The sequence below is a fragment of the Pezoporus occidentalis genome, unplaced genomic scaffold (assembly GCF_034315485.1).
Source record: "Pezoporus occidentalis ecotype Australia unplaced genomic scaffold, CSIRO_AGI_Poc_V1 ctg4, whole genome shotgun sequence".
Taxonomy (NCBI): Eukaryota; Metazoa; Chordata; class Aves; order Psittaciformes; family Psittacidae; genus Pezoporus; species Pezoporus occidentalis.
The window spans coordinates 23,522,013-23,549,547 of NW_026915724.1; the positions used below are offsets into that span (position 1 = coordinate 23,522,013).

General features: G+C 40.0%; 1 protein-coding gene across 4 annotated transcripts; it reads right to left on the reverse strand.

Annotated features, from left to right (window-relative positions):
* Positions 1-1,232: 1,232 nt before the first annotated feature.
* AFG3L2 (AFG3 like matrix AAA peptidase subunit 2) lies at positions 1,233-27,452 on the reverse strand. Of its 4 annotated transcripts, none has more exons than XM_062633010.1 (17): positions 27,263-27,451; positions 22,384-22,483; positions 21,838-21,906; positions 19,732-19,847; positions 18,731-18,883; positions 16,452-16,526; positions 15,044-15,165; positions 13,374-13,647; positions 12,642-12,779; positions 9,202-9,355; positions 8,527-8,634; positions 8,262-8,387; positions 7,504-7,614; positions 6,806-6,921; positions 5,699-5,899; positions 3,338-3,532; positions 1,233-2,237 (listed from the first exon to the last, which is right to left on the reverse strand). In XM_062633010.1, the coding sequence occupies exons 1-17, from the start codon at positions 27,383-27,385 to the stop codon at positions 1,995-1,997; spliced, it is 2,424 nt and encodes an 807-aa protein (XP_062488994.1). In that variant the 5' UTR covers positions 27,386-27,451; the 3' UTR covers positions 1,233-1,994. The 4 variants fall into 4 exon arrangements, with proteins under 4 accessions (XP_062488994.1, XP_062488993.1, XP_062488995.1 ...); XM_062633009.1 differs by having other exon boundaries at positions 15,044-15,168; XM_062633011.1 differs by lacking the exon at positions 27,263-27,451 and adding an exon at positions 23,169-23,217 and having other exon boundaries at positions 15,044-15,168.
* Positions 27,453-27,535: the final 83 nt, after the last annotated feature.

Consider the following 27,535-nt stretch of genomic DNA (forward strand, 5'->3'; position numbering starts at 1 on the left):
AGTCTCACATTTGTATCGGGTTTAGGAAAAGGTGGCCACCTCCTGGGAATGAGGCTGTGAAAGAAGGTCTAGACCTCCTTCTCCCAGCATCAGGAGGAGCAGTGAATGTGGTGGCTCCCTCAATGCTGTGCAAGCCCCTACTAGTTGAAGAAGCACTGCTCAGTGTTTGCCACAAAAATGAATCTGGGCTTATTGGCAGCCACAGTACAGACTAAACTTGATTTTCCTGATTTCTGTTAAACCACCTGAGAAGTCGGGAGTAGGTGGAGGTTACCAAGTCATCTTGAAAACAGGTTTTCCATGTCTTTAATTCCAAAATCTCAACAGTCAAATTCTGCCATTATCATACATTTCTAATTGCACGCTGTAACTGAACAAGAGTGGAATGTAAAAGTAGACGGGACAAACAGGGAGTAAAAGACAAGCACTTCTTGGAGAGGAGACAATTCTTTTACAGTCCAGTAGTGCCACTGTGAAGAACTGCATTAGGGTTTGGGTTATTATTTGGAAGATGGGGTCAAGAGTTATGTTTCTTCGGTGGTTTTGTGTGTGTGTGTGTGTGTGTGTGTGTGTGTGTGTGTGTGTTTGACTTTTTGCTTGGTTTTCTGTTTAAGTAAGGAATAAGGAAATGCAGAATTGTGACTTTTACAACATAAGCACATTTAATCCCCTGAACTGGCTACAAATTGCCTACTCCAAACAAGAAGTGGTCAGCTAACACTTCTTTTTAAGTCCTAAAAGAATTTCCATAAAAAATTTACATCAAATAACTCAAGCAAAGAGCTTGTGTCTGACCTTTCAGAGACACCTTCTTCCTACTGCTTTCCAGTATCTTGCAACACACTGATGGAATCAATTACCAGTTCTTCCCTTAACCTGCCCTCTCAAGCCTTAAGGGATGTGTTGTCCAGCAGGCAAGCTTAGATTATTTTCCTTCTCCAACACTCCACCCCCTCCAACTGTGCTTCCCTCTCCTCTTCTGGGACAGGGAGACAGACAGTTTCTGAACAGCTGAATTTTCCAACTAATAAATCCTCAGCCCAGTGGAGACAACCAGAAGCAGGTTATTATACCAAAACAAACTGCATTCAACCAAGCAGAGAAAACACAGGTTAAGCAAACCAATAAGAAACCAAAGGAAGTTTTGTCTTGGTCTGAATTCTATACTAAGAAACCAGCAAAAAAACAACCAACCAAACAACAACAAAAAAAAAAACCAGAAAACCACAAGCTTTGTTCAGAAAAGTACTGATTTTATTGACTCAAACTGTATTTACACAACACATTCATATATTCAATATTTTACAGAACTCTGTAAAAAACTAATAAAACTGCAGGAGCCAACTGAGCTTCAGACTTCATTTAAAGACACTGAACCATGAGTACATTTTAAGGTATTTAAGTGGGCTTCCAGTTTCACTGTCAACTTACATAGCAGTTCTCTGTAGACAAACTCTTTCTAAAATCAAAGTGAAAGGTGGGAGAGGAAAATGGTCAGATAAAAGAGCTGATAGTTTTGCAAAGCTTGTACTTCGTAAGACCAGACTTTTGGCTAAGTATTCAACAACGCATTTTGTATGATTCTTTGTTTTGGAAACAGGTCACTTACAGGTATACTTTAGATGAATAATCAAAAAATTAATTTTTGTAAGCTTACATACATTTTAAAACAGAAGAGACCAGTGCCAGAGAGTTTGTGCATGAATCTGAACTGTTTCAAAGTTGGAGAGGCTCAGTTCTGGCATTCCACTGCAGCTCAAATCCAATGTACGGTTCTTCAGCCGACACATGAAAGATGATCATCTTTTACCAGTGAACTGATGATACCACATATGGAAATTCAGAGCAGAATATCCTTATCCCATCACAAGAGATCACTCTTCCACCCATCCCTAATACAGTTTGGTTGAATAAATACTTTTTTTTTGAAGTACAGACTAGGCGAGTCTGTTTCTGTTCCAGAGCGTAAGTCAACATCACCACACACTTTGCAGTTAAAATGGCATCCCTCCTTTGATCTGCCTAGCAACCTGTTCATCTGCTGTCTCCTCTTTCTCTTTCTCACGCTCTTTGTTCCAGTCTTTAAGGCCTTCTGGTAGTGAGGTATCCTCATCCAGACTTCCTGTGCCTTCAACAAATTCTTCGTAAGTAGACTTTTCTGCAAATGGTCTTGGCCCAAGCAAGTCTAACATATCGCTTTTATCAAGTACTTCTTTCTCCAGTAGTCGTAGGGCAACCTGGAACAGCAATTTGTGTCACAAATAAAGACACTCTTCTTTGGAGAGTTTAAGACAGTTTGGGAACACATTCAGCACTGATTAATTTTGATAGAAAACGCCAGGTTGCTCAGAGTTCACTTAATTAATGCCTTTTTTTTTTGTCCCCTGTGAGCATTCAGGTAGCAAAAGTAACTTTTTTTTTAATCCTACTTTTCAAGATTTGACAAAGTGCCCTCCCTATGGGACACAGTTGCTGTTGTTGTTTCAGAGCAGTGGCCTTTCGCTGCTGCCAAAAGGCTCCTGATGCAAGACATTAAGCTATAGATGAAAACAAGCACTCCCTTCCTATCAAACCAGATGGTTCAATAGGGCTGCTGTTCTGTTACAAGCTAAAGAGCACCATAAGATACCAGTGTGTACAATACAGTACAAGTGTAGTTTGTAACCTTTTTGCGTCAGCAAGCACATTGTTCAGTACAAACCATATTCAGGGATCTTTTCTGGGATGCTGATTTACTACACCACTATTTACAGAATCCAAACAAACTTGTGTTCTTGTCAGTAAGCCTATCACATGCCTATCCTGGAAAATTATCCTTTTGCTGTGTCAGACTTTCTGGCATGGAGAAGAATATGCACAAGGGCAATCTCAGCTGCAGGGAGGCAGATCACAAGCAGCTGGGGGCAGGGAAGGAAGATGGTAGAAAGATGCTTTCTATTTAACCTTCAAAAGGAACTCAGAAAAAGGAAGTTATATGTACTTCCCTTCTAGAGAGCTTGTTTTAGCCAAATGAATTGGAATCCTGGTATTTCGTGTTTGGGGTTTTTGAATTTCATATTAGACTAGTATATCTACTAAAGTCTACTTTGATAGACAGATTCTTCCCTCCAGCTTGCCAAATGAATATTTGCCATGCAAGGGGAGTGATGTTAAATCACATTCATGAGAACCTCAGAGGTGTTTCAACATGAAAGGAAATTTATATTTAGCTATTTAGAGTATTGCAACTTCAAGATTACACTGAACAGGTTTTACACAATAGCTATTTTTAACCTATTCAATTCAGTTTTGGGTTTAACAGCTGGAACTTGGCAGCTAGAAATACTGCAATGCTCACCTTCTCCACTTCGGCTTTCTTCTCAGTCAGAAGATTTAGTGTTCTCTCATACGCAATGTTAATTAGTGACCGCACTTCTTCATCTATCAATCTGGCAGTTGCCTCACTGTAAGGTTTCTCTAATACCATGTCTCCTTGGCGAGGGAGGTCAAAGGAAATCTGCCCCACTTTTTCATTCATGCCAAACTGAACAATCTGAAGAAAAAAAAAGAAAAAAGTCAAATGATGGAGAGAGAACATGATTTTAAGGTATGTTGATGTAAAATATGGTAAATAAAACTGAAAGGAAGAAGTCATTTTACTATGACCCAATTTTTTGCTCTAAAGCTAACCCTTTCCTGCAAAGTCTACCTAAACTAAAGTACCTTAGTTGACTTTCACTAAGGATATAAATAGCACCATTTGTAGGTGGTTACTCATGATGTACATAGCGCATCTGTTTAAATTCTACAATTACAGAGAAACATTTCAGACTTCAATAAGCAGTAAAACTCTTTTCCTGTACAATATAAGTGTTTTTTTCCAATTGTCCTGGGTTCAGCAGTAGCAGTCATGTTTCTCCTTTGTGTTAGCTGGTGCAGTGCTGTGTTTTGACTTCCAGCCTGGGAACAGTGTTGGTGAAGCCGATGTTTTTGGTTGTTGCTAAGTGATGTTTACCCTGACCAAGGACTTTGTGAGCCTCATGCTCTGCCAGGGAGGATGCGAAGCCGTGAGGAAGCAGAGACGGGGCGCCTGACCCGGGCTAGCCAAAGAGGTATTCCATACCACAGCCGTCATGCCCAGGGTGGAGGATAACTGGGGTTACCCGGAAGGACACCGGCTTCCGGGTGGGACTCGTTTTCTTGGCCGGTGGTATCGTATTCTCTTCCCTTGTTATTTTCTCTTATCATTGTTGGCGTTGGTGGTAGCGGTGGTGATTTGTGTTGTACATTGGTTGCTGGACTGTTCTTGTCTCAACCCGTGGGAGTTGCATTCTTTCGATCCTCCTCCCCGTTCCTCTGGGACTGGGAAGGAGAGAGCCCCGAGGTTGGGGGGGTGGCCTCGATTGCTCTCAGCCTGGCACCACTCACTGGGAGCGACTGAACAAGCTGTCTGGCTAGGGTTTAAACCACGACACCAATTCAAAATGCTTCCAAGTCTATTCCAGTCATCCATAAGTTAAGTATTAAAGTAGCAGGTCTTCAAGATTTTGTCCTATCATATGCAAAAATCATATGCCATACTTTATGCCAAGACACTCCCCTACAAATGTGAAAGTGATTCTTACCTTGAATCATTACTGAACATAGACTCTTCTGATTGCCAAGTGTAGATATTTTTAAGTTGCATTTTACTGTAGCAGAGGCAGAAATAAGTTCAAACTGCTACCTAGTATTCACTCTGTAGTTACTATCAATTTGATGGTTACTAAAGCATCACTTCTCTGCTTGGTCTTGAAATACCAATATAGGTATGATGAAGGATATTCAGTTCAGGGAGATCTCAGCATTAGAACCAAGCATCTTAACCTGCTTCCTTAAGCAAAGTTCAATACTTTCATCCCCTTGTTACCTCTGGAGACAACAGATCCAGTTAACACGAGCAGAAGTTTATACTTAAACATTTTAAAATTTAAAAATCAAGCAAGAGTCACTGCTTCAGTGACTGAATGCCATAAATTCAATATTAATACGACTTCATTACACATTTACTTCCTGAACCGGGGCAACAAGAAGCACACCAGAGCCCAGGAAGTAGGTGTAGTTTGGGGTGTTGCACTGGCGAACAGAAGTGTACTCTAAAATGTCTCTTTGCTCACCTTGCGAGTATTATAAAATGACATCTTCTGTGCTGATGCAGGAAATAGAGTAATACATGCGTGTGGCACACAGCTACACACAGGTGAGTCATTCACTGATAGGATTTCAAATTACTCATCTATGCTAGTTAATGTGACAAACTGATGTCTCCATTTCAGCAGCCTTATTTGACAGCAGTGCTTAAATACAAGGTTCTCTGAATTTAGTTACATATGTGAATCCAAGCTGAGCAATTGTAAAAGTAGGATCAGATGATCCAATCTGTGCACCAAATTCCATTTTAATAGTACACAATTGCCACACGCACTTGAATCCAACTACATCATATATGTTCCCGTGGGCAGATGTAGGACAGTAATCAAAGTCTAATTCATGGACTTCTGTTGTAAGACTGTAATAAAATACCTGAGTCATCAGCATCTCTATACAGCAAGAGCATAATGTTCATTCATATAATGTTTTTTGAAGGACATACCTGATCAAATTGCGTAATTTAAAAATATTAACGTTAGGTAGTAGATAAAGAAAACTCTAAGGAGAATAATCTCACTGAAGCACATACCTGAGCATATGCACTCTGGGTCACCTTCTTCAAGTCATCCTGGGCACCAGTTGTAATTCTTCCAAAGAAGATTTGCTCAGACACCCGGCCTCCAAGTGTCATGCACATTCTGTCAAGTAGCTGTTCTTTGGTATAAAGATACTGTTCTTTGGGTAAATACTGGGCATAACCCAGTCCTTTACCACGTGGGATAATAGATACCTACAATCAAAATTAACAGAATGCTAGGACTAAACAGTGTTAAAACCCATAAAGCATTCTTTGGTTTGACTTAATTTTTTAGACCACAACCTACGCCATATTCACCCTTGAAGTTTAATTCTGACATTATTTCCGTTTACAGTTTTGCCCTCACTAGCTCTAAACTGGAATAACAACTACTAGAATATGTAGAAAAGAAAGGTAAGACCACTGTCATATCTTTTCCAAAGACTGTATGGTATTTTTTAGATCTTTTAATGAAAAATCCACAATTCTTTTAGAGCTATGTATTGGGCTTTTAAGCATTCTGTAACAAACATTTGGAGCATTTCTCCCTCACTGGCGGAGTTTCCACATTTACTAATGTCCTTCCTTCCAGCAGGAAACTGTACAAGATTAATTTTAAACTTGAAAGTCAGATGAGATTAAGAACACAGCCAAGCCAAACTATGAACACTGAAGCAAGTTTGTGAGATTGGGGTGTTTTTTCCTTTACCTTCAGTGTGTCAAACTGTGCATTCAACAAGCAAATTAGAACTAAAATCAGCCTCTAGATGTTAATTTTTATAGTTAATTCCTGAAGAGGTGTCTACCTGCATAACCTGGCAAGATTAATTTAAACCACTGACCTGTACTAAAAGCCTCAGTGAAAAAAGCAACTATCAAGGCAGGTGGACTCAAGGGAAGATGAGGTCCCTTTAATTTTCCAATGACATTTATACTACAAACCCTGTAGCAGCCAAGTTAGAAAACAGTTAAGTAAGCTACAGGAAGTAACCCAAAGTACTGCAAAATCTACGCACACCGTATTTTGCAAGATTACATACTTTAATACCCTCTCAGCATTAAAGAAAAGATGCTGTCCATGCTACTGTTACAATACTAGTTCCAATTAGTTTCCTTTACCTTCAAGAGTGGGTCAGCATGCTCCAGAAACCACCCTGCAACTGCATGTCCTGCTTCATGATATGCTACTGTCTTTTTCTCCTCTGGTTGTAGTACTTGAGTTTTCTTTTCCAAACCTTCAGAAAATAAATGTGATTAGTAGTTTTAGACACACATTTCTCCATGGAAATCCCTTACCTCATTTAGGGATCTCTCACTTAGACACTGTGAGCAACACCTAGATGCCATGTATATAATCTACTGATAAAGTTAAAAAACCCCAGAACTTGCTAACTGGTGAAACTTCTCTTCTGGGTTTTATTGTAACGTTGTCCCTCATTAGATTTTCAAGATTCAAACTATAAGCTTTTAAGAATATTCAAACTTTAAATATTTTTCTTTAAAAATCAAAGTTTTCTTAACTATTTCAGGCTAACAGCAGTTAAAAGCATTACTAAATCCCAACAGCTATTCCTCTTGCAATTTTGAAGATTAGAAAAGCATCCTGCTGAAATTTTTCTCCGTACCCCTTTCTCCACTACAGAGGTCAGTAATATAGACAGGATACTTTTCTAAATCTCAGGTGTGTTTAGGAGAGATAAAACAATACAACCATGAGCAAGAGAAAGATTCAAAGTGTGGCCTTCTGCATGCATATAAAAAAGAAAGTCACCTGCCATATTACAATTTTGAGAACACTATTGATGCAATTCACCTACCTCCAATAACTCTTTCAATTGCCTGCTCAAAATGCTTTTGGTTTATAGCATCTGAGAGGTGCCTTGCAGCAATTAAAGCGGCTTCATTACAAACATTAGCGATATCAGCACCTGAAAGCAGAGAAGGTATGAATTACACATCATTTTCAATAATTTTCTCTCAGTCTAGCATAAAGATAACCTTTTCTAGAATTAATTTTCTCCAGATTCTCTTTTTCAACTTTCAGAGCATGAAGGTAAGGCACTCTGAAATAATACATTACTCATAACTCTTTAAGAAATATTTAAATGCATGTATAGGCTTTAGGATTTTTCTCTTGGGTAGAAAGCTCCAGTGAAGTATTTGTTTGATGTATCCTACCAGGGAGGAGAGTTTTCACATCCAGAAACAGAAATTGCCCTACAGAATATGCACACAAACCCTATCTTTTCTTTAGTAGTGTTCAAAGACTGTGACATATTAAAAGGAAGAATACAGGCACGGGTTGTAGCAATGAGAAATCTCTGGGACTGCTTTTGCTGAAGACAGAAGAAACTGCCATTTGGTATGTCACCCTGACTGAGGCAGACAATTTAAGGTGCTCAGAAATCGCCTACTTGCTAGAATAGGCAAAGAGAATTTCATGCTGTATCAGTAAACGCAATAAAATAGAGCGCCATCCAGAAGATGAGGTGAAAGAAAAGCAGAAGCAGTAGGGAAATCAAATATCTACAGCTTATTATATAAGTGGACAACAGAGACATTAGGAGTGACTTACCAGAAAAGCCAGGTGTTAGCGATGCAAGCTTTCTTGCTAGATTATCTTTATTTAAGACTGTGTCTAACTTCAGAGGTCTAAGGTGAACTTTGAAAATAGATGCTCTTCCTTTTATATCTGGGGGTCCTTTAAGATGAAAGAAGTATGCTTTTAGTTTTCACATATATATGTTCCAATTCAACATGTGCAAGGAAGTTACTTATGTAAATAGCTGCACTGGTATCCTACGAATGCATAAGTATACAGCGATGCATACAAAACTTACCAATGTAAATCTGCCTGTCAAAGCGTCCTGGTCTCATCAGAGCAGGGTCTAAAATATCTGGCCTGTTAGTACCTGCCAAAATTACTACATTTGTGGTCGTATTAAATCCTGTTGAAGAAATGTAATAAATAGAAAATCTGTGTAAATATGACTTCCATTAAAAATACAGAAAGACTATCTGGTTTACAGGGCTACATAAGAATCGGCACTTTAAACAAATGACCTTAAAGCTGAAAATACTTCCATTTATTACAGCATTGTCCCGCTTTTCATAACAAGCAACAAATGGCCTTGGGCTCTGCTTTGTGAGGTACTTTATCAAATCCTGCTGTATCTTCAAAATACAATACCAGATTAACTGCTCAGGAAGTTGCAGAACCAGCATGGCTAGCTGTATTTTTTACAGACAGACTGGTCTCATGCAAAGATTTTCTTTTTGCCTATTCAACTATGACAAAGAGTTAGCAGATGCAGAGTGATGGTTCTTTTTTCTAACAATTTTTAGCAAAACATCAGGCTGCAGCAAAATGAGTCACCATTTTTCATTTAGGAAGCAAGGAAACACACTCAATCTAAATTTAAGCTAGAACCCAAATCCTGGCTAACAGATCTAAATAAGCTTATTAGTTCTTTCCCTTATCCTTGCTGTTATAACATATGACATTGAATACTTACCATCCATTTCTACTAGAAGCTGATTAAGTGTGTTCTCTTGTTCACTTTGTCCTCCAAAGTTGCCCCTTCCTCTTTTCCTTCCTACTGCATCTATTTCATCAATGAAGAGAATGCAGGGGGCATTTTTACGAGCAAGAGCAAATAAGTCTCTAACCTTAACAGAAGAACAGAGTATGTATCAGATTGGTTTGTAACTGCTCAGAATTGTGGTGGGTAGGAGGGGAAGAGGTACATCAATAATAGTATCACTATAATTGAGTATGGTTGTTAATAAGCGTCCCCAAGCCCCCAGCCAGCTCTCAAGGCAATGTAAGTTACACTGTAGCTGCTGCTGAGCAATAATCACTTAGGGTGGAGGCCCACAGGTTGACAAATTCTGTTTTAATCCATCCATTAAGAACATTAACCAATTTAACAGCCTTAAGAGATGACCGTTTTTCCTGAATAACTGAAATACATCTTAAACTTCAGCTCTAAAGGCCTCCGAACTTGACGGATTTAAAGCAAGATTTCTAAGTTTTTTTTCAACACACAGTATTACCAGCAGAACTGGAATGTGAAGGGGCATGCTATCACACAGTCATCTTTCACAGCAAGGAAATAAAAATGTTTTAAGCTTTTCTGCAGTTAGAACAGGGTGATGTAACTCCTACAGTGAGCTTAAGGCTTACTTAAAAGCACTTACCATTGTACTCTAACAATATGCTATTATAAATATTGACTCTTAGCCATCCTGTCTATTACATGGGTTAGAAAAGCTGAATTCACCTCCAAATATTTATTTGAAAGTTAAATTAACTTCTAAAAGTCTGGAAAAAAATAGACAACACGAAACAGACAAAGCTTTTTTAGACTTTCAGATTTTAAGTAAGGTATTACCTATCAAATTCTGTTCTGATAGTTACGGCACAATGTGATTGGCTTTAAGATGCAACACTACGATGTTACTCTGCTTGAGAATGTATCAGAAGAACCTCCTTGAAACCAGTTCATCAAGTCAACAGATCTACACCTAATGGATTGAACTGCAGCAAACAGGAAATGAAAACTGATGAAAGTATTTTGACCTGTGAAGAATTACATGCAGTTCAGGGCTTTACTACTTTGTAGGTTAGAGCTGCAATTAGAGAAGGCTTCTCTGATGACAAACAATGTACGGGGGTGTGAAGAGATGTACATTTTGGACAGTATGCTCTACTGCATAAAGTCACTCCGATTTGTTAACAGAATTCAAGAACAATACAAGGAATAAAGCAGAAGGAACATGATGAACAAGGAAAAAGTGTCCTGCTCAAAGTGAACTATTTTTTGATTGGAAAGAGACAGAGATCCAGAATTATACCACTGTTTTTTCCACAAGGAACCAAGGCTGTGTAAGCAATTTTAATTCTAGCAAATCCCAATTTACAAATAATCAATTTAGCATCACCATCTTGCTTACTAAATTCATTGGAAATGAAACTAAAAGTCTCTCATGTTGTTTTCTACAGGCATCAGAAATTATGGACTGTGTAGAAACATTTATTCATAGCCAAAGCTGAGACTGTTATGTCAACAGATTTCACTGGGTAGTAAAAGCTGATAATCATCTGCATAGACCAGCAAAAAGAGGTAAAGTCACTTTACTCTGGGCATTTTAGGTATGTACTGACAGCTAATGACAACGTAGTTTGAGTATTCTCTTTATTGGAGGGTATCTAATACTTTCCCAGAGGACACTTAAGATTCAGATGGACAGGGTGCTGGGCCACCTTGTCTATATCATGCTTTTGCCAAGAAAGGTTGCACCAGATTATCCCTGAGGTTCCTTCTGACCTGGTATTATATGGATCAGTTCCTTTTCTTACTGTTTCTCTGTAAAGCCCCTTTTACACTGCATGTTCCCTTTTCCCAAGTCTCACTCATCTTACATACACAATCACTATCTCCATACCTTCTGGCTTTCAGTCACATTTTCAGTCCAGGCAGCTCCTTTTGCCAGTTTCCTTATATAATTCCAGACCCTCTCTGCATCCTCACTGAAGCTTCCACTCCCAACTAGCTTTGCATTTAATTTTCTGAGCCGCTCCCATTCTTCTCAGTTCCAAACTTTGTGCTTACCTGCATGTGTGCCCCACCCCCCTTCCCTCATTTCTTTTCAGAAGGCCCCAAATCACCTGGCATCTCCTATCTTTTCCACCTATGCTACTGGAAGAATTCCAGCAAGACACCATCTGTCCTGGGTTCAGCTTCTTATCTCAACCCTTGGGATTTACATTCTTTCCTTTCTCCTCAGAGGAAAGAAGAGGGGAAGTGAGCAAGCAGCTGTGTGGTTCCAAGTTACCAGCTGGACCTAAACTACGACACCATCAAAAGAGACCTACGCTTGCAAGAGGCTCATGCATTCACAACTGTGACAAACTTAAGGACCAAATCTCAGACAGTTTATCTGCTAACCTCTAACACATGTGAAAACTTCAGTTTTTCAGGACTTTAAAAAACTTGGTCAAAGTGAGTTTTCCTGTGAATCTTCACAGGACATAAAAATATATCATGGATCTGGTAAAAGCTATTCCCTTTCAAATTCAAATCAATACCCCAAACGGTTTCCACTTCATGCTAGCAGAGTTAGCTTTTAAACACGAGTAAAACCCACAAGTTTGCTTCCTTCAGTCTGTTCACAGAGTTTATGACAGAAAAATGTTAAGGTTTCCAAAAGCATGTCACCTGTCAGTATACTTTTTAAAGCTTAAGACAAGATGGTTGGAGTTTGGTAAAGGTGTGAGCTGCTGGAAATGGAGTATAACTTTGGACATTAGGAGGAAAGGGTTTTTATTGTGTTACCCACCTCATTTGTAAAATATTATCAGTAACTCATTTATATAACTTTGCATGTTTTTAATGAGCTACTTTAAGAGAGTTAAGGCAAAAGAACACAAGAAAATGTTACACAGATTTTTGGTTATGTGAATCACCTGGCCTCCAGAAAGCAACCTAATGTTTGAGACCCTCAGACTCCTGTTTCAACTAGAAGCCCATTTGTGTGTCCAGACAACTATTTCCGTCTAGGAGTTTGGAACTATAAAGAGAATACAGTTCTTCAAAGAAACAAGAAGATTTAGAGCAGAAGGAGACATTCCCATAGCAGTAGTCACATGAGCTGCATGCTTCCAACCCAGCTAGTAAATTTACGTCAGAGCAGAGCATGGAGAGTTCTGTTTTCTTACGTTCCTGCAAAGAGGTAAACTCTGATGGTCTGCAAGCAGTTACTGAACTGAATTAGTTACTTTTATGAAAAGTGCATATATGACTCAATGTCATACACAAGCGTCTGGTATCACTTTTACATAAGCTGCACAGATGAAAGAACTTCAGCTGGTATCAAACTGTTTGCCTCCCAGATTTGACAACATCCTTTCAACAAACAATACTGAAACAAAAGAAGAAGGCCAAAGACTTACTCGAGCTGGACCCACACCAACAAACATCTCTAAGAACTCTGAGCCATTGACTGTGATAAATGGTACATTAGCTTCTCCAGCTGTAGCTTTAGCTAGCAGTGTTTTCCCCGTACCTGGAGGACCTGTCAGAATTGCCCCCTGTAAGAGAAACAGGTATATTTTCCTCATAAACTCCCCATAATATTAGCCTATAAAATAGCTTATGTCAAAGATTTACATGTTATTATGTTTGGTCCACTGGCTCTTCTTCCACCACAGTAAAAGTTTTTCAAGACAACAAACTGAAGGTTATTCTCTCATTTAAACAGCAAAAGGTTTAAAAAACACAAAACAAAACAACAAACCATACATCATTGCCATGCTGCCTTAGATTTACAGAAACAGTGTTTTCTTTGGCCAACACATTAAAAAAACCTCAAAGGTATGTCATCAGGTGGGCTCCAATGACAGCATAGCCAAAAGGCAATTCTAGCACAATTATATACAAGAATGAAGGTACATGTGCAAGCTATTTATCATTTCTGACCCATGTGAACAGATAAAGTGTTCCACAAGGCAAATATTCTGGCATCACAGTTATACTGTTGGAGTTAATGCCCTTTCCCCCCCACCTCGACTGTGCGAAGAAAGAAGCTGGAAAGCATTGCATATGTGAACATTCCTGTACAATTTAGAATGCTGAGGACCAGCAAAAGAATAAAGTTTTTATCTGCTAAGTCATCATTCCCTTACCTTTGGAATTTTTGCTCCCAGATCCTCATATTGTTTGGGATTTTTCAGAAAGTTAACAAACTCCATGATCTCTAATTTGGCCTCCTCACAGCCAGCTACATCTTTGAATTTAACATCTATTTCATCCTTAAGGACCTTCGCCGTGGTTTCACCCACACTGAAAAGTCCACCCATTCCACGCCCTGTTCGACCTAAGCCTGCAGGACCTCTTCTTAACGTGTACAGTAAAGAACCAATAATCAGAATTGTAGGCAGCAAACTCAGGAGAAATGACCTGTGGAGAAAAAACAAAGAAAGCAGAAAACCACACATATTACAAAAATCCATTGCTTCATATATCGTACAAGATGCTGGTTCCATCATAAGCAAACAAATTCAGGACTAATACTCTATTAACTTGTAACGTTTACATTTTGCAGGTTGCTCACTCTGCAAAATAAGCATGAGGAAAAAAAGTTTTATTAATTTTTGTTTGCTTTTAAACCAAATACACCAAGTGACACTGATGAGTCTTAGAGGAAAGCTGCATTACCTAGTAAACAGAAGTAGCTCATTTTCTGTGTCCTTCAAAGGTATATTCCTAGGGCTTAGTATGCAAATGGTTATATTCTCAAAGTAAGTTCCATTACATAGTATATAACTGGTGTATGCTACAACTTCAAGCAGAAACCTCTCTCCAAAACACATACTCACACTTCTTCCCTTAGGTCTAGCTCAATTTTTATGTTTTCTTCTTTCAATGTTTCTATTTCCCTCCCACAAGGCCACAGAGTTTTTTTTGTTAGGGGTTTTTATTTTTTTTCATTACTCATTGCCCATTATCCTTCACTGTCTGTCCTCCAGCTTTCTAGCACAGCTCTGCACAAGCCAAGAAAACCCTAGTATTAACACACTCCTAATTATCAGAGTATTTGAGCACCCCAGATTCTTCTATGGTAAGACCTTCAAGAAACAGCTCACAAGTGGTGCTGTCAACACTCTGCAAAACCAAAATGTTGAAAAGAAGCACTACCACAAGGGAGCACAGGGTTACCGGGCTTTACTGATATCCCACAATTCTGGGATGAATAGGAAAAGGACTTTATCCCGTGGTATTCAGCAGATTCTGATGCAGCAGGGACCAGTAGTACTTTGATCATGCAGCTACCATGCTCTCCTGTTTCCTGGGGCATTTCTGGGGCAGAACTAACAGGCAGCTTTGGTGTGATTTACTTAATCACCAATTTCTTGCCACAGGATTCGACTTCTACTGAATTTAAGGGGAGAAATTGTGTTATATCTCAGGCAATATACTGCAGTTCTATGACATATTTTTGTCTGTTCAGAAGTCTGCACGTGTGCCATCTCTGGAGCTCTACGGGTGTGCCTGGCTGACTCCTGCTCTGGTGCAAGTCACTTGGAGGGAGGGTTTAAATGGAGGAGGGGCTAATTGTAAACAAACATTTATGTAATAAGAAGCTATATTTAGGGTAAGAGGATATGGATTTCTACATAGACAAATTACTGAACAGCTCCTCTTACAGTTAACATTCAAAAATAAACCTAAGATGATTGTTATTCTAATAACACTGCCACCTAGTGAAGCATACAGTACATGTATTACAGATCTATTTTGCTACTGTAAACACAACCACTTTTTTATCAGAGGCTCTTTTAAACCAACTTCTTACCCATCACTCTCTGTTGAGTAGACTACAGGCAATCTGTTCTCCACTTCTATTCCCAGATCTTGCTGCACAGCTTCAAGATTCCGTTCAAAAGTGTCCACACTACCAATATTAAACCAGACGTACTGCTAGAAAAAAAAGCAGAGATCACCACAAAGTGCCCTATCTTATTTCAGCTTCACTACAAGCCAACTTCTTTTAACACATACACAAACATTCTCAGAACAGATTCAGGCCAAGTTTAAGTTGCCTCATAAAGTGTGCAACTGATGCAAGATGCACATTACAAACCTAAGGCCAACCAACCTGAATATAACCAAACTGTATCTATCGTTACTCCTACAGAGATCATACACTCACTAGTTTTGGGGCACTATAAATAGACTGAATCCTGGTGTTTTCTCCAGGAACAAACAGAAGGAATGTACATAAACAGATCCTGAAAAGGGAGCCATGGCGTCAGAATAATACAGAGCACTGAACCAGCAAACACAGCAGCCATAAAACTTAAAATGAAGAAAGGCAATTCTCTACTTTTTGAAGTCTGTATTAGCTTTCAGTTAGCTGCCTTCACAAAAGGCAGCAAACCCCAGACAGAACTTTCAAACAATGCTGAGATTTGTTTTTTCACGAAAATCTCCCCTTTTGCACCATGACCTGCCTGACTTGCCCCTACTTACCCTAATGGAGAAAAAAAAGGTAGTCCTAAGTAGTAACTGATTGAGAAACTAGGGCAACTGGTGGTATTTGGGCTAAAGAGTAGGTGTATAAGTAAGTCACTCTGAAACCCACTGATGAAGTAACTGCTGCAAATTTCACTTTATCCCAGAGGGACTTGCAGACCTTGCTTCAGAAAATCAGTCAAAACACACTCCACCACCTAGGAAGAAGTAACCAGATAAAGCTTATTTAATGCTTCTTCTACATTTTTATTTTATTTAAATGGTCTCCACCAATGAGTAATTTTCTCCAGAATGAGAGCTCTCAGCTTACTTTTAAAGACTATAGTATCAGATGGAGACAAAATTAAACATTTTTCTGTTTTCTCTAATAACCGGCTAAAAGCAGTCTGGAACAGAAAAGATTCAGAAGTCTGGGATTTTCTTGAGCAGACTGAAAACAGCAGTTAAAAATACAGAAACTTCAGTAGTTCTCATTCTTCCTGTTTGAGTATTTGTATCAAAAGATGATGCTGGAAAAGCACTCCCTGTCAGTTTTAAGATAACTGTGACAAAACAACCGGTAAAGTGGAAAACACACACTGTAGGATAATGTAACAGTAAGGCACAAAACGTTTTAGATTAAGAGATTATTCATACTCCAGACTAATTTTTCTACATCAAATTTACCTAAAAAAAAATTGCTTTTTTTTGCTTATAATGTCTCATGTATATGTACTAGAAGTGTTTACCCATTCATGAGGGGACTTTCCTGAAACAAAGATCACTCTAACAAAGCGCTTGTTCACGACTTCAAGTCTGTCCACCTGTAGAAGGAAAGAGGAAACCTGGTGAGTATACAGTCACTGCATGTTCATCACAGCTAAGAGTTCCATGTACCAAATATGTATATACCTGCTCTGTTTTCAAGTAAGGACAATAAAATTAATTGTTGCAGATCAAGATGATTACACAATCTACAGTTTGCCCTTAGGAATGGCATGAGGAACCATATATGCAACTGGTAAGCACAGAATATTTGCACATTAGAACTTAGACTGAAAGGATGACTTCATAGCCTTTTCATGGAAAAAACCTATTGCACATCCCTCAGCTCAAATCACAGATACAGTGAAATAGTTGAAAAACACTTAACTATTTCAATGGTTGAACACCAAAAGCAATAGAACACGACTCCAAATTCTTGAAGCAGCTTCCAAAATAAACCAAACTGAACAGAATCAGGGAAAATATAACTGGTCTTTCAATTGTTTTCCCTAAAAAAAAAAGACTTCCTGTGCTACCACATTACACACAATAACATCAATTAGATAAAGAAAAATTTAGCTGAGGTAACAGACACCATGTAAATTAAAACAGGAATTAAGCTGTAGGTTTGCAGATACATACTACCAAAAACAGAAACAAAACCAAAAGCTTCATGGAAGTCTCCTCAAACGGTTATTTTCTTGAATTTGACAAGGTCTCTTCAGAAGGCAACTGAAGTTTCTCTCCATTTTTCCTTCCTCTTTCCATAAAATAAATGGTTTCAAAAGCTTTAAAGAATTTAAATCTAGCAATGGCTCTACAAGTTGAGCTGGAATCATACACAGGCTAGTAAGGTTGCTTCCCTGAACTCACTACATGTGGCCATTTCTGGTAGAACTGAAGTAAAGCTGAGCTAAGAAGCCACCTAGATCTAGCCTGACCTCATGCAAAAGTATCTGAACATCTCTGTTTTGGCCCTAACCTAGTACTGCTGATGTCTTCTCTCCACAGACTTCTCGCCATTATGGTGACCAACAGTACCTGATAGCCACATATTTAGCTTATCTGAATATCCAGACTGCATCTTAAAGAGACCCAAGAGACTTGGTTTTGTGCAACAACCCACTTTCATAATGCTTTTCTGCAACAAGGCTTCAGGCTTTGCTCATTTTAACAGCTAAACTAATCTTTTTATTGAGCTAGTGTCTTACTGCTTCATGACAAATATAATCAGTAAGGCTTTTTCCACAAGACGTACACGTAATTGTCAGTTAAGAATATGACTGCAAGACACAGCCTAGGCAGAACAGAAGCATACAGAGCAGTTCTGCACAGATCAGTAAGACAAAGAAAGGTAAGAAACAACCTCTTTGACATTTTATCTAAGGAATGGAAGAGTAGGAAGCATGCTGTTAACACAAAATCCCAGGTGTGAAACCCACAGGAAGAAGCAAGTCAGTGTTTTCCTAACCTGCAGGCACAGCTACAAAGCGGGACTTAACAGAGCCAAGAACTAATGGCTCCTGAAGAGGCAAAGGCCTGTGTAAACCACTCTCCTGAACTTAGGACATCACTAACCTATAACTCCAAGTGTGGAAAGCTGCCAAGTTCTACAGAGAGACAGGACACTGATGATAAAATTGACTGCTCCAGTAGTGGCTCCAGGTAAGAAGGAAAGAAGAAATAAGAGGAGAAAACAAAGAAAGGAGGCTATTTTACAACACTGTTATGCCAACGCACTGTCTTTGAAGGGATTCTTCCATTCTCCTCCCCCACCTTTCAGTTCACACTGCTGCTCCTCAAATTCCCTGAGGAACTCACTTAAGGCATGAAACAAGCATTTATTTTTTTTTTAATTCAGGGGAGTGGGCTCATGGAAGTGCTTAAGGTTAGCCGTAAGTTTCTTCTGAAGGCAGCTGGCATGTCTGCTCAAGCCATTAGGCCAGCTTACCTGTAGTATAAAACTACACCCCAAGAGACTGAGGTTACACTGCCCCTTCAACTAGCATCTACATGAGCTATCCAACAAAGAAGTTCTGCCCTGAGCTGCTCATCCCCTCTCCTCTCCTGAAGTGACACAAATATTCACACAGACATCCAGAACATCAGATCCAGGAACTGATTACAATGAAAGCTAATCCATTTCTCCCTCAAAAGTTACCCTTGAACCTCCACAGACATACAAATACAAGCATAAGCAGGGAGGCAAAAATGTGCATCTTCAGCACACTGATTTTTCTTTCTGATTCCTCTCACAACTTACCACTCCTTTAGAAAGGTAGTTATTGACAAAGTCTTTCCACGTGATCTCTCTTCCAGGGACCCTGAAGAAGAAGTAATATACCACCATTGTCCAGAAAAAAGAACTTCCCACTACATACATCCGAAACTCCCTGACATCCCATGGAATGTCACCCTAGGAAATGGGGAAAAAAGAAAAAGAAAAAAGTTTTAGGCTCTGTACTGCAGTAAGTACATGAGGTTCCAGTACCTATTTCTGGCTCCTCTCCCCTGCCCTCAAAGTTACTACAGAGAATGCCAAACAAAACTGTACAAACACACTTCAGATACAACTGAGAAATTACAGCATTAGTAGAAAATCTTTCAGTGTTTTACAAATAGTAATTGGACAGTTTTGATCTATGAACTACTTTAAAAAAGTTTTGTTATCTAGGACCTTTCTTTCTCCATTCTAAAACAATTTTTCCTGCCCTCCAAGACTACATGCCAGACCAACAAAAATAAGGAAAAAACAAAGAAAAACCCAGGAAGGAAGAAAAATAATCATGCACACCAAGCATCTTTGTGGTACAGCTGATGATAATAAATGCAAATTTAAAAAAGAAACTTACATTAAGTATTACATTATGGTTAGAATGGCTAACAGTAAACTACATTTAACTAGGTGGTGTGGTCAGCAAGTTTTACAAATTGACATTCTGAAACAAAATACAACGCTTTTATAGGCCTAAGGCTCCATTATAAGAATTCTGGCTACTACCAACCATACTGATATGGCTTAAAACTCCATTAACATTCCTAAAACAGAGTTAGATCTCTCTGAAGGAATACACAAAACTTTTATTTATGAAAGACATTGAGTGGGGAGCCACCTAGAGCCAGTTACTATGAATTACTAAACACAGGAGACTAAGGAAGATTTAGGCAATCAGAATATGACCCTAAAAAAAGCAAAAAACATGCAAGGTTGTTTCACAGGGATAAGACAGTTAGTGCCACAAAAATATATTTTAAAGTCAAGACCTTTTGTAATCTGGTCCACCAGTTAGTTTCTTCTTTCTTGCCACCTTTTTTTCCACCACTGCCACCTCCTCCACTACTAGTCCCACTGGGCTGTCGGGCACTGGCCTGCTTTGCTTCTAACAAAAATAAAACATAACAAACCAACTTCTTATACCAATTTCGCACTGGTTTTATTAGTCTTAAAACTAAAAAGTTATTCCAAAACCAAAAATTAACTAGTTTGCAATGCTGTAACAATGAGAAGAAAATTAGAAAAACATGTATAGTCAGTTAACCTGCAGAGAGACATCTATCTCCTAGTTATGATCAGAAGGGTGGTCTGATACTTGTCTAACTGATGACACTTGGGCACAAAGAACTGAAAAGTGCCACAAGGAGCCTCTTATGGAGACAGCATGAAACTTACTTCCATTGCACTAGTCCATGACACACAAGATTATTCTCAGCGTTTTGTTGGGGGTGAAAGATCTGGGGGGCCTTTGCATTGGTTTTGGAGGGTGCAGGTGGGTTGTTGTAATTTGCTTTGTAGTTTGTTTTCCATGATAAACTCTAGTAACATCTCACATAATTTACCTCTCCAGCCACGCTATAGTGCCCTTAAAGCTCAGGGTTTAATCAATATCACAGGCTGTCATGCTTTTTTAATACCGTAGAGACAAGCAGAGCACAGTGACAGCCAACTACAGTGGAGGAATTCATCTTAATTCTTCTACTCATCCAGTTCACAAGGTGTCTGCATGCTGTAGCATGTCATGTCAACATACTCAAGGCAAGATGGAGCACAACATTAACACACACACCTTCCACCGTTAGCTCTTTCAAGAGTTTGCTAATGGGAAATCCAGGCATGACACTAGATTTTTACCATTCAAGGCCTAGTGGGAGGAAAACTGCTGCTCCTATTACTGCTCTCATAACAGACTCACAGGGTTGCTTCCTCTCCTTCTCCTTGAAGGACATTTTATATAGATTTCTGATATAGCAGAGTAGCTGTTATTAGTCATAATTTACAGATTCACCCTCTTTGTAAAGACAGGGCTCCTTCTAGCACTGCTGCTACTAAATCCTCTTTTGAGCAGCAGGCTGCATGGCTGGTCCTGGCTATAGAGCTGGTTCTGGATCTTCACGCAGAATTACAATTCTGGTTTATTTTTATACAAAAAAAAAAAAAAAATGCGTATTTTAGGCTGCTCCAGGGAAAGCTGAGAACTATACACATAGAGAATATCTGAATCATAGAATAGTTAGGGTTGGAAAGGACCTTAAGATCATCTAGTTCCAACTCCCCTGCCATGGGCAGGGACACCTCACACTAAACCATATCACCCAAGGCCTCGTCCAACCCAGCCTTGAACACTGCCAGGGTTGGAGCATTCACAACCTCCCTGGGCAACCCATTCCAGTGCCTCACCACCCTTACAGGAAAGAATTTCTTCCTTATATCCAATCTAACTTCCCCTGTTTAAGTTTTAACCCGTCACCCCTTGTCCTATCACTACAGTTTCTAATGAAGTCTCTCCCCAGCATCCCTATAGGCCCCCTTCAGATACTGGAAGGCTGCTATGAGGTCTCCACGCAGCCTTCTCTTCTCCAAGCTCAACAGACCCAACTTTCTCAGCCTGTCTTCATACAGGAGGTGCTCCAGTTCCCTGATCATCCTCGTGGCCCTCCTCTGGACTTGTTCCAACAGTTCCATGTCCTTTTTATGTTGAGGACACCAGAACTGCACACAATACTCCAGGTGAGGTCTCACAAGAGCAGAGGAGAGGGGCAGGATCACCTCCTTCGACCTACTGGTCACACTCCAGCATTACTAATGTGAATTAGTAATGAATCCATTACTAATGTCAACAAACAGGAAACAGTGAAACAAGAATTTAAGGACAGCATTCCAATAGAAGCATAACAGAAAATAAAATATTCCAGAAGACATACATGATATGAAAGCAAAATAACATTAAATATATATATTTTTGCACTTTTAAACTAATTTGGTATAGGAACATCTGCCCAGAAAATAAACAAAAACCCCAAACTCACAGTTATGCTAAAATCTAATGAACACACATTCCACAAAAACAACTGAAATGAAGCTGATTTTTGTACCTTTTGTTTCTCCAGCTGTACCTTTAGCTCCATTAGACTTCTTCCCACCAGGAAAATATTTTTCAAATCCTATTAAGAAAGAGTTCAGAAGCTCATAATTGTTTTTTAGCTTACAATTACACTTCAGTAGTCACAAGCTGACTGTACAGAACAGCAAAGCAGCTAGCAACATATAGGCTGCAAAAATGGTTTTGTTTTTGTCTTTTTATTGAAGAGCTCTACCAGGTTTCCATAAGCAAATCCGCTGCTCCTGACAAGAAAACATGAAATGTATTTAATGACCTAAAGTAAAGCTACCCTTCACACCAGAGAGAGACAAGCTAAATTCAACAGAAAACTGCATTGCATAGCATGAAATTGAGCAGACAGTAGTCATTCTTTAATAGCTCCTAAAACTCTCATGAATCAATGTTCCAGCTCAAGATTAATGGTTGGTTAGTACAAGAGCTTACTGCCCCACAGACAATAAACATATATGGCACACAAGTGCAGTGTTCCAGCAAGGAATGCAGTCTGCTTCAGTTCACTGATCAAAGTTATAATCACCTTTGGGAGGCTGAGAGAAAAGCCTTCTACAAGCAGCAATTACACTTGCCAAGACAGTACTTCTGTCAGTAGTAACTCCAGTGGTAACTTTTTCACAGAGCTGAAAGATGAGAAATGAATATAAATCAACAAGAAGATGCCATGAAAATCTTCAAACTCTCTAGCAGTCCTGAGCTGCAGCAACTCAGTATCACTGTTACAAGAGGAACTTTACAACAGGCTTCACAGTAACTGCTGTGGACCAGAGCGTAAGACAACAATGGAAAAGGAAAAGTCAATCAAATAAGTAATTTCTATAGCAAGGACATTTTTATTCTATTTGTGAAGAACAGAGAGTTTCATACATACAAACATTATTTAAAGAGAAAAATTAAGCAGGAAACACTAAAAGCTATGAACATTAAATACCTACATACTGACCCTGTGTGAAACATTTCATAATACCAGCTGAATGACACTTAAGTGCAACACTAACTGTGATTGTACAGGAATGAGTTGGAACACCAGTTCAAAAAGCAGGCCTAAACACCTACCCAGGAAATGATCCAGTTATAAAAACAAAACAAAACCAGGACTATTTGCACCCTGTTATAAAACTGATGTTTACTGTTATTCACCATTTAAGTGCAATGAAGGAAATACAAATACTTAAATTACCAATTCTTCAGAAAAGTTTTGTTACTGTGACTGAATATTTAAAAACAGAGTAAACTGCAACTTTATTACAGAAAATCAAACCCTCTTTCTTCAAGAGGGACAGGTTTTAGCAAAAAATCCCAACTTACCCCCTTCACTGCTGCCCCATAGAGGCACTCCATTTATGTGTGTTCTTTTTGGTTAGACTCTAGTTACCTTAAAGCCAGAGAAATAGTTAAAAATACCAAACAACCCAAACCCAGAAAACAGCAGGTCCTGGAAACATGACTCAAGGTAAGCACACAAGACAACAATGTCCATCTAGGACTAACACCTCTATGACTACATCTGTGAAGGAAAGCTCTATGTTAGCATCACAATAGCAGTTTTGTTACATTTAAGTTACAATATTTGTAGACAAAACTTATTTCTGCATGTTAAACAAACTTGTAGGATACCAAACTACATGTTTATGTATCTTTATGTACTTGAGGTTTATGTAAACTACAAGTATTATGCTGAGAGAACCCTAGGAATGCTGACATGTCATTAACTGAATGCTAGCTCTCCTGAAGCCTTCTGTCTGAGAGCTTCCCCTTTCACCCCTTATTAAATGATGACATACATTAGACTTACTCCGAGCAGCCATCTAGTTCCACCTGCTGGAACCAAGAAGAATACCAAAATGTCCTTGCTTGCTTTTGCTGCAGACTGAGCTAATTCTTAGGCTGCTTGATAAAGTCATTGCTTTGTGCCACTGCATGTCTGCATAAGGTCTAACACTGAAGGTCCAAGAGGATACTTTACTGATCATGAAAAGCATGTGCACTGCAGATAGTCTGGACAGCAGCTAATCAAGAGAACAGCTGCTAGGTCAAATACACTATGACCTCTACCACGAGCAACAGCATCTGTGCTCCTAGAAGAAGCTGTAAGACAAGCAGGATGCACCTGTGTGGGCAATAAAATGTACTTGCCACAAACCAACCCATCTGCACTTCAAATACAAACAGGTAGGGAATGTTGGAGCAACAGATGAAACTCAAACACACATGCAGTAATACTGGCTTCTCTTCTATGTCACTGGTCTCCTACACGACCAAAAAATTAGGGAGTTCATTATTCTACAAACTCAGATTACTTTTTATTTGTAAAGAGAGAGGAGTATTTGGAAACATTTACTCCAACTAAAATAAAGCAAGTGCTCACATTTAAAAGAAAAGTTTACCCAAATCTAAGTGCCTGGCTCAGCTACACCATCATGGGTTTATTACAGAATTCAGTTATAGTTTAATCAGAGAGTGAAGGGGGAAGAAGACAGAGAAGGGTAAGCAGACAGAGCTTTGGGACACACCTGAATAATCTAACTGGTTTATTGCTGGATTGTCTCTACAGACCCTAAATGCCATTAATAAATGCAGAGTAACCTGCAAAGTTAACACACAGAGAGGTCAGTGGTTTAGAGTTGGTTGATGCTACTGACAGATCTAGGTGAGTTGGTCTACAGAAACATGCGGTTTCCTTTCACCACAGCACTCCACAAATGACAAAGTTGTTAGAACTATGTTAAGGTGGTAACAACTGCTTAGGTTTCAGTTGGTTGGAGGTTTTTGTTTGGTTTTGTCTCTATAAAACATCAGCATGAAAACTGATCATATTGATCCTGACACAGGACCTGTCCTGTATCCCTGGCAAGGGGAATGCCACAGCAAGCTTAGCTAGGCAGACCCACTGCCTAAGCAGAGAGAAAGAAAGCAAAGCACATTTTGATTTGGTGCTGTTTCAAACTATCCACCAGGCAACTCTGCCCACCTTCTCTCAGTCAGAGGTGAAAGAACTATGACAGCATATAAAGCAAAAAAGACCCAACCCCTATCTAATATCTTTTCCCAGTCAAACCCTGGGACATCTTCCTAAAAGTCAAGACTTCTTTCTATTATGATCAAGACAAGCAAAGTACAAAATAACCCAGAAAATGTTACTACTCCAGAGTGAAATATAAACCCAAGATCTGTAACTGCAGAAAAGTGCCTTCTCCACAATTCCAATATTGAATAATACAGATAATTTTAAACAGTCAGAACTACTGACTTTACAAAAATTTTGTAACTGTAATTCATTTTTTTTAAAACTGAGGCTACACAAAGCTAGACCAAAAACCCACTTGTTTAGCTATGTGAGCAAAAGACCAAGAATTCATCAACTCTATAAAATTGTAAGTTTACAGCTTTATCCATAAACAAGTTCCAAATCAAACAAAATAAAATTAAACCAAAAAAAAATCTTAATTATCAAAATACATAACAGCATGTTGGGGGAGGAGGGACAGAAAGCTGGTAAAGAAATCTAACTTAATGCAAGTTACTTTAAGTAAGATGATTTTAAAAAGGCTTTTATGAAAATGAAGCTCCTTGTTTTGCTCCCTGGACACACACACAGATGCTAGGATGAATACAAAGTTCCCTTCATAGGTCTTATGTTCCATTACAAATAAGAACTCATTACATTTTATTGACACAACTGAGAATTAACGTACTGACAGATTAGCAATACTGCTAACAGTGTTTTATTTACTCTTGCAATAAAAAGCTTTGAAAAAACAAAACCACAAGTACAACTCTGAAACCAAAACATATATTCATACTTAGGACTAAGTTACTAACACCCTTATGGGCATTCATCCTACAACTACCACTAGCCTAGTGATAGCCTTCATACCTACAAAGGTGCAACTGTTTGCCACTATATGCTATAGAAAAATGCAGAAACCTGCCCAAGATGCCATGGAAAGATGCAGGAATTATGTACCTCCTTTTTCTTAGGCAGTAGCATAGGTCTGTCAATCCTCTGATACTGGGTTGACAAGGGTAACACATATCTTTGTTGTGGTTTAAGCTGAGCCAGTAACTTCGAGTCATGCAGCCACTCTCTCACTCCCCTCTTTCTTCCCTCCCCCCAACTCCAAGAGAGATGGGGAAGAGAATCAAAAGAATATAAATCCCACAGGTTAGGATAAGAACAGTCTGGTAACTAAAGTATTATACTTTAGTTATAATCCCACTACTATTATTACTACTAATAATAATGACAATGGAACAAGGTGAGAGAATGTAAAACTAAAAAGGGAAAAGGAAAACGATAAACATAAGTGATGCATATTACAACTGCTCAGCACCTGCCAATCAACACCCAGCCTGAGCGGAGCAGCAATCTGGGCCTTCAGGGTAACTCCCCCCAGTTTATACAGTGGGCATGATGTGCTGTGGTATGTAATCCCCCTTTGGCTAGTTTGGGTCAGGTGTCCTGTCTCTGCTTCCTCCTGGCTTCTTGTGCCACTCCTCACTGGCAGAGCATGAGAAACTCAAAAGTCCTTGGTCGGGGTAAACTGTACTTAGCAACAACTAAAAGCATCGGTGTGTTATCAACATTGCTCTTAGACTGAAGTCGAAAATGCAGCACTGCACCAGCTACTAGGAAGCAGAAAAATGTTACAGCTGAACTCAGGACAATCTTATAACATATGGCAGTCTAAACCATTTCACTAAGAATGAATACCCAGCCACCACAATTTATCGTTTAATATTAGAACAGCTGGTTCAGACAAAACCACACTGCTACTTCACCGGGCACCGCCAACAACCGGCCGTTTGCCTTCTCTTTTCCAACACATTGCCCTTGCACTCACTGACAACCCAAACTCTCAAATGAATCGGCAGCCCACAGCACAGAGGGTGGGTGCGGGTAACCCCAAACCCACCTACCCCTAATCTCCACGAGCGGACGTACTGAGAAGGGGGAAGCCAGGTAGGCCACATCACCTGAACACCCGCTGGCAGCCCAGCGATACCGGCAGCGTGCACAGCAGCTCACGGCTGTCGACTCACCCTCTCTCAACAACGGCTGTCCTCCGGCCGCTCCGCATATACTCCCGGACGGCGCCCGAGTGCCGCTTCCGACCCAGGAGATGCCGCACTCACGCCCAACCACAGGCCCCCGCTACCCGCCGCCCGGAAGGGCAAGCGTGAGCAGGTAGGAGGTGGAGAGCCGCGGAAGGCCACGGGGAGAAGCGAAGAGCCCTCGGCCACAGGCAGCAGAGGGCTAACCCCCACCCCGGGATTCTAGGCAGCGGAGGGGCCGCTCCGCCCATCACCACGGCAACCAAGGCCCTCCCTCGTCCCCCCATCCCTCGTTTACGGCTAACAGGAGGAGGAGGGGCCGACTGGGCCCGTACCCTGCACCTCACCTGCGCCAGGCAGGGCCTCGCCCCCCGCAGACCCCTCCCGCAGAGCAGCTGTTGCAGCAGGACCCCAGGCAGGCCCCGGCGCCGGAAGCTGCCCGGTGCCAGCAGCAAGTAACGGTGCGCCATGGCCCCAGCGGCCGCCTCGGCCCACCACCGCCTCCTCCTTCACTGCCCCGCGCCGCCGTCAGCCCGCCCCGGCCTGCGACGTCTGACCTCATCGCGCTGTTGCGTGCACTTCCTCCACGTCGGAAGGACCCATACAAGCCCCGCCCCTTG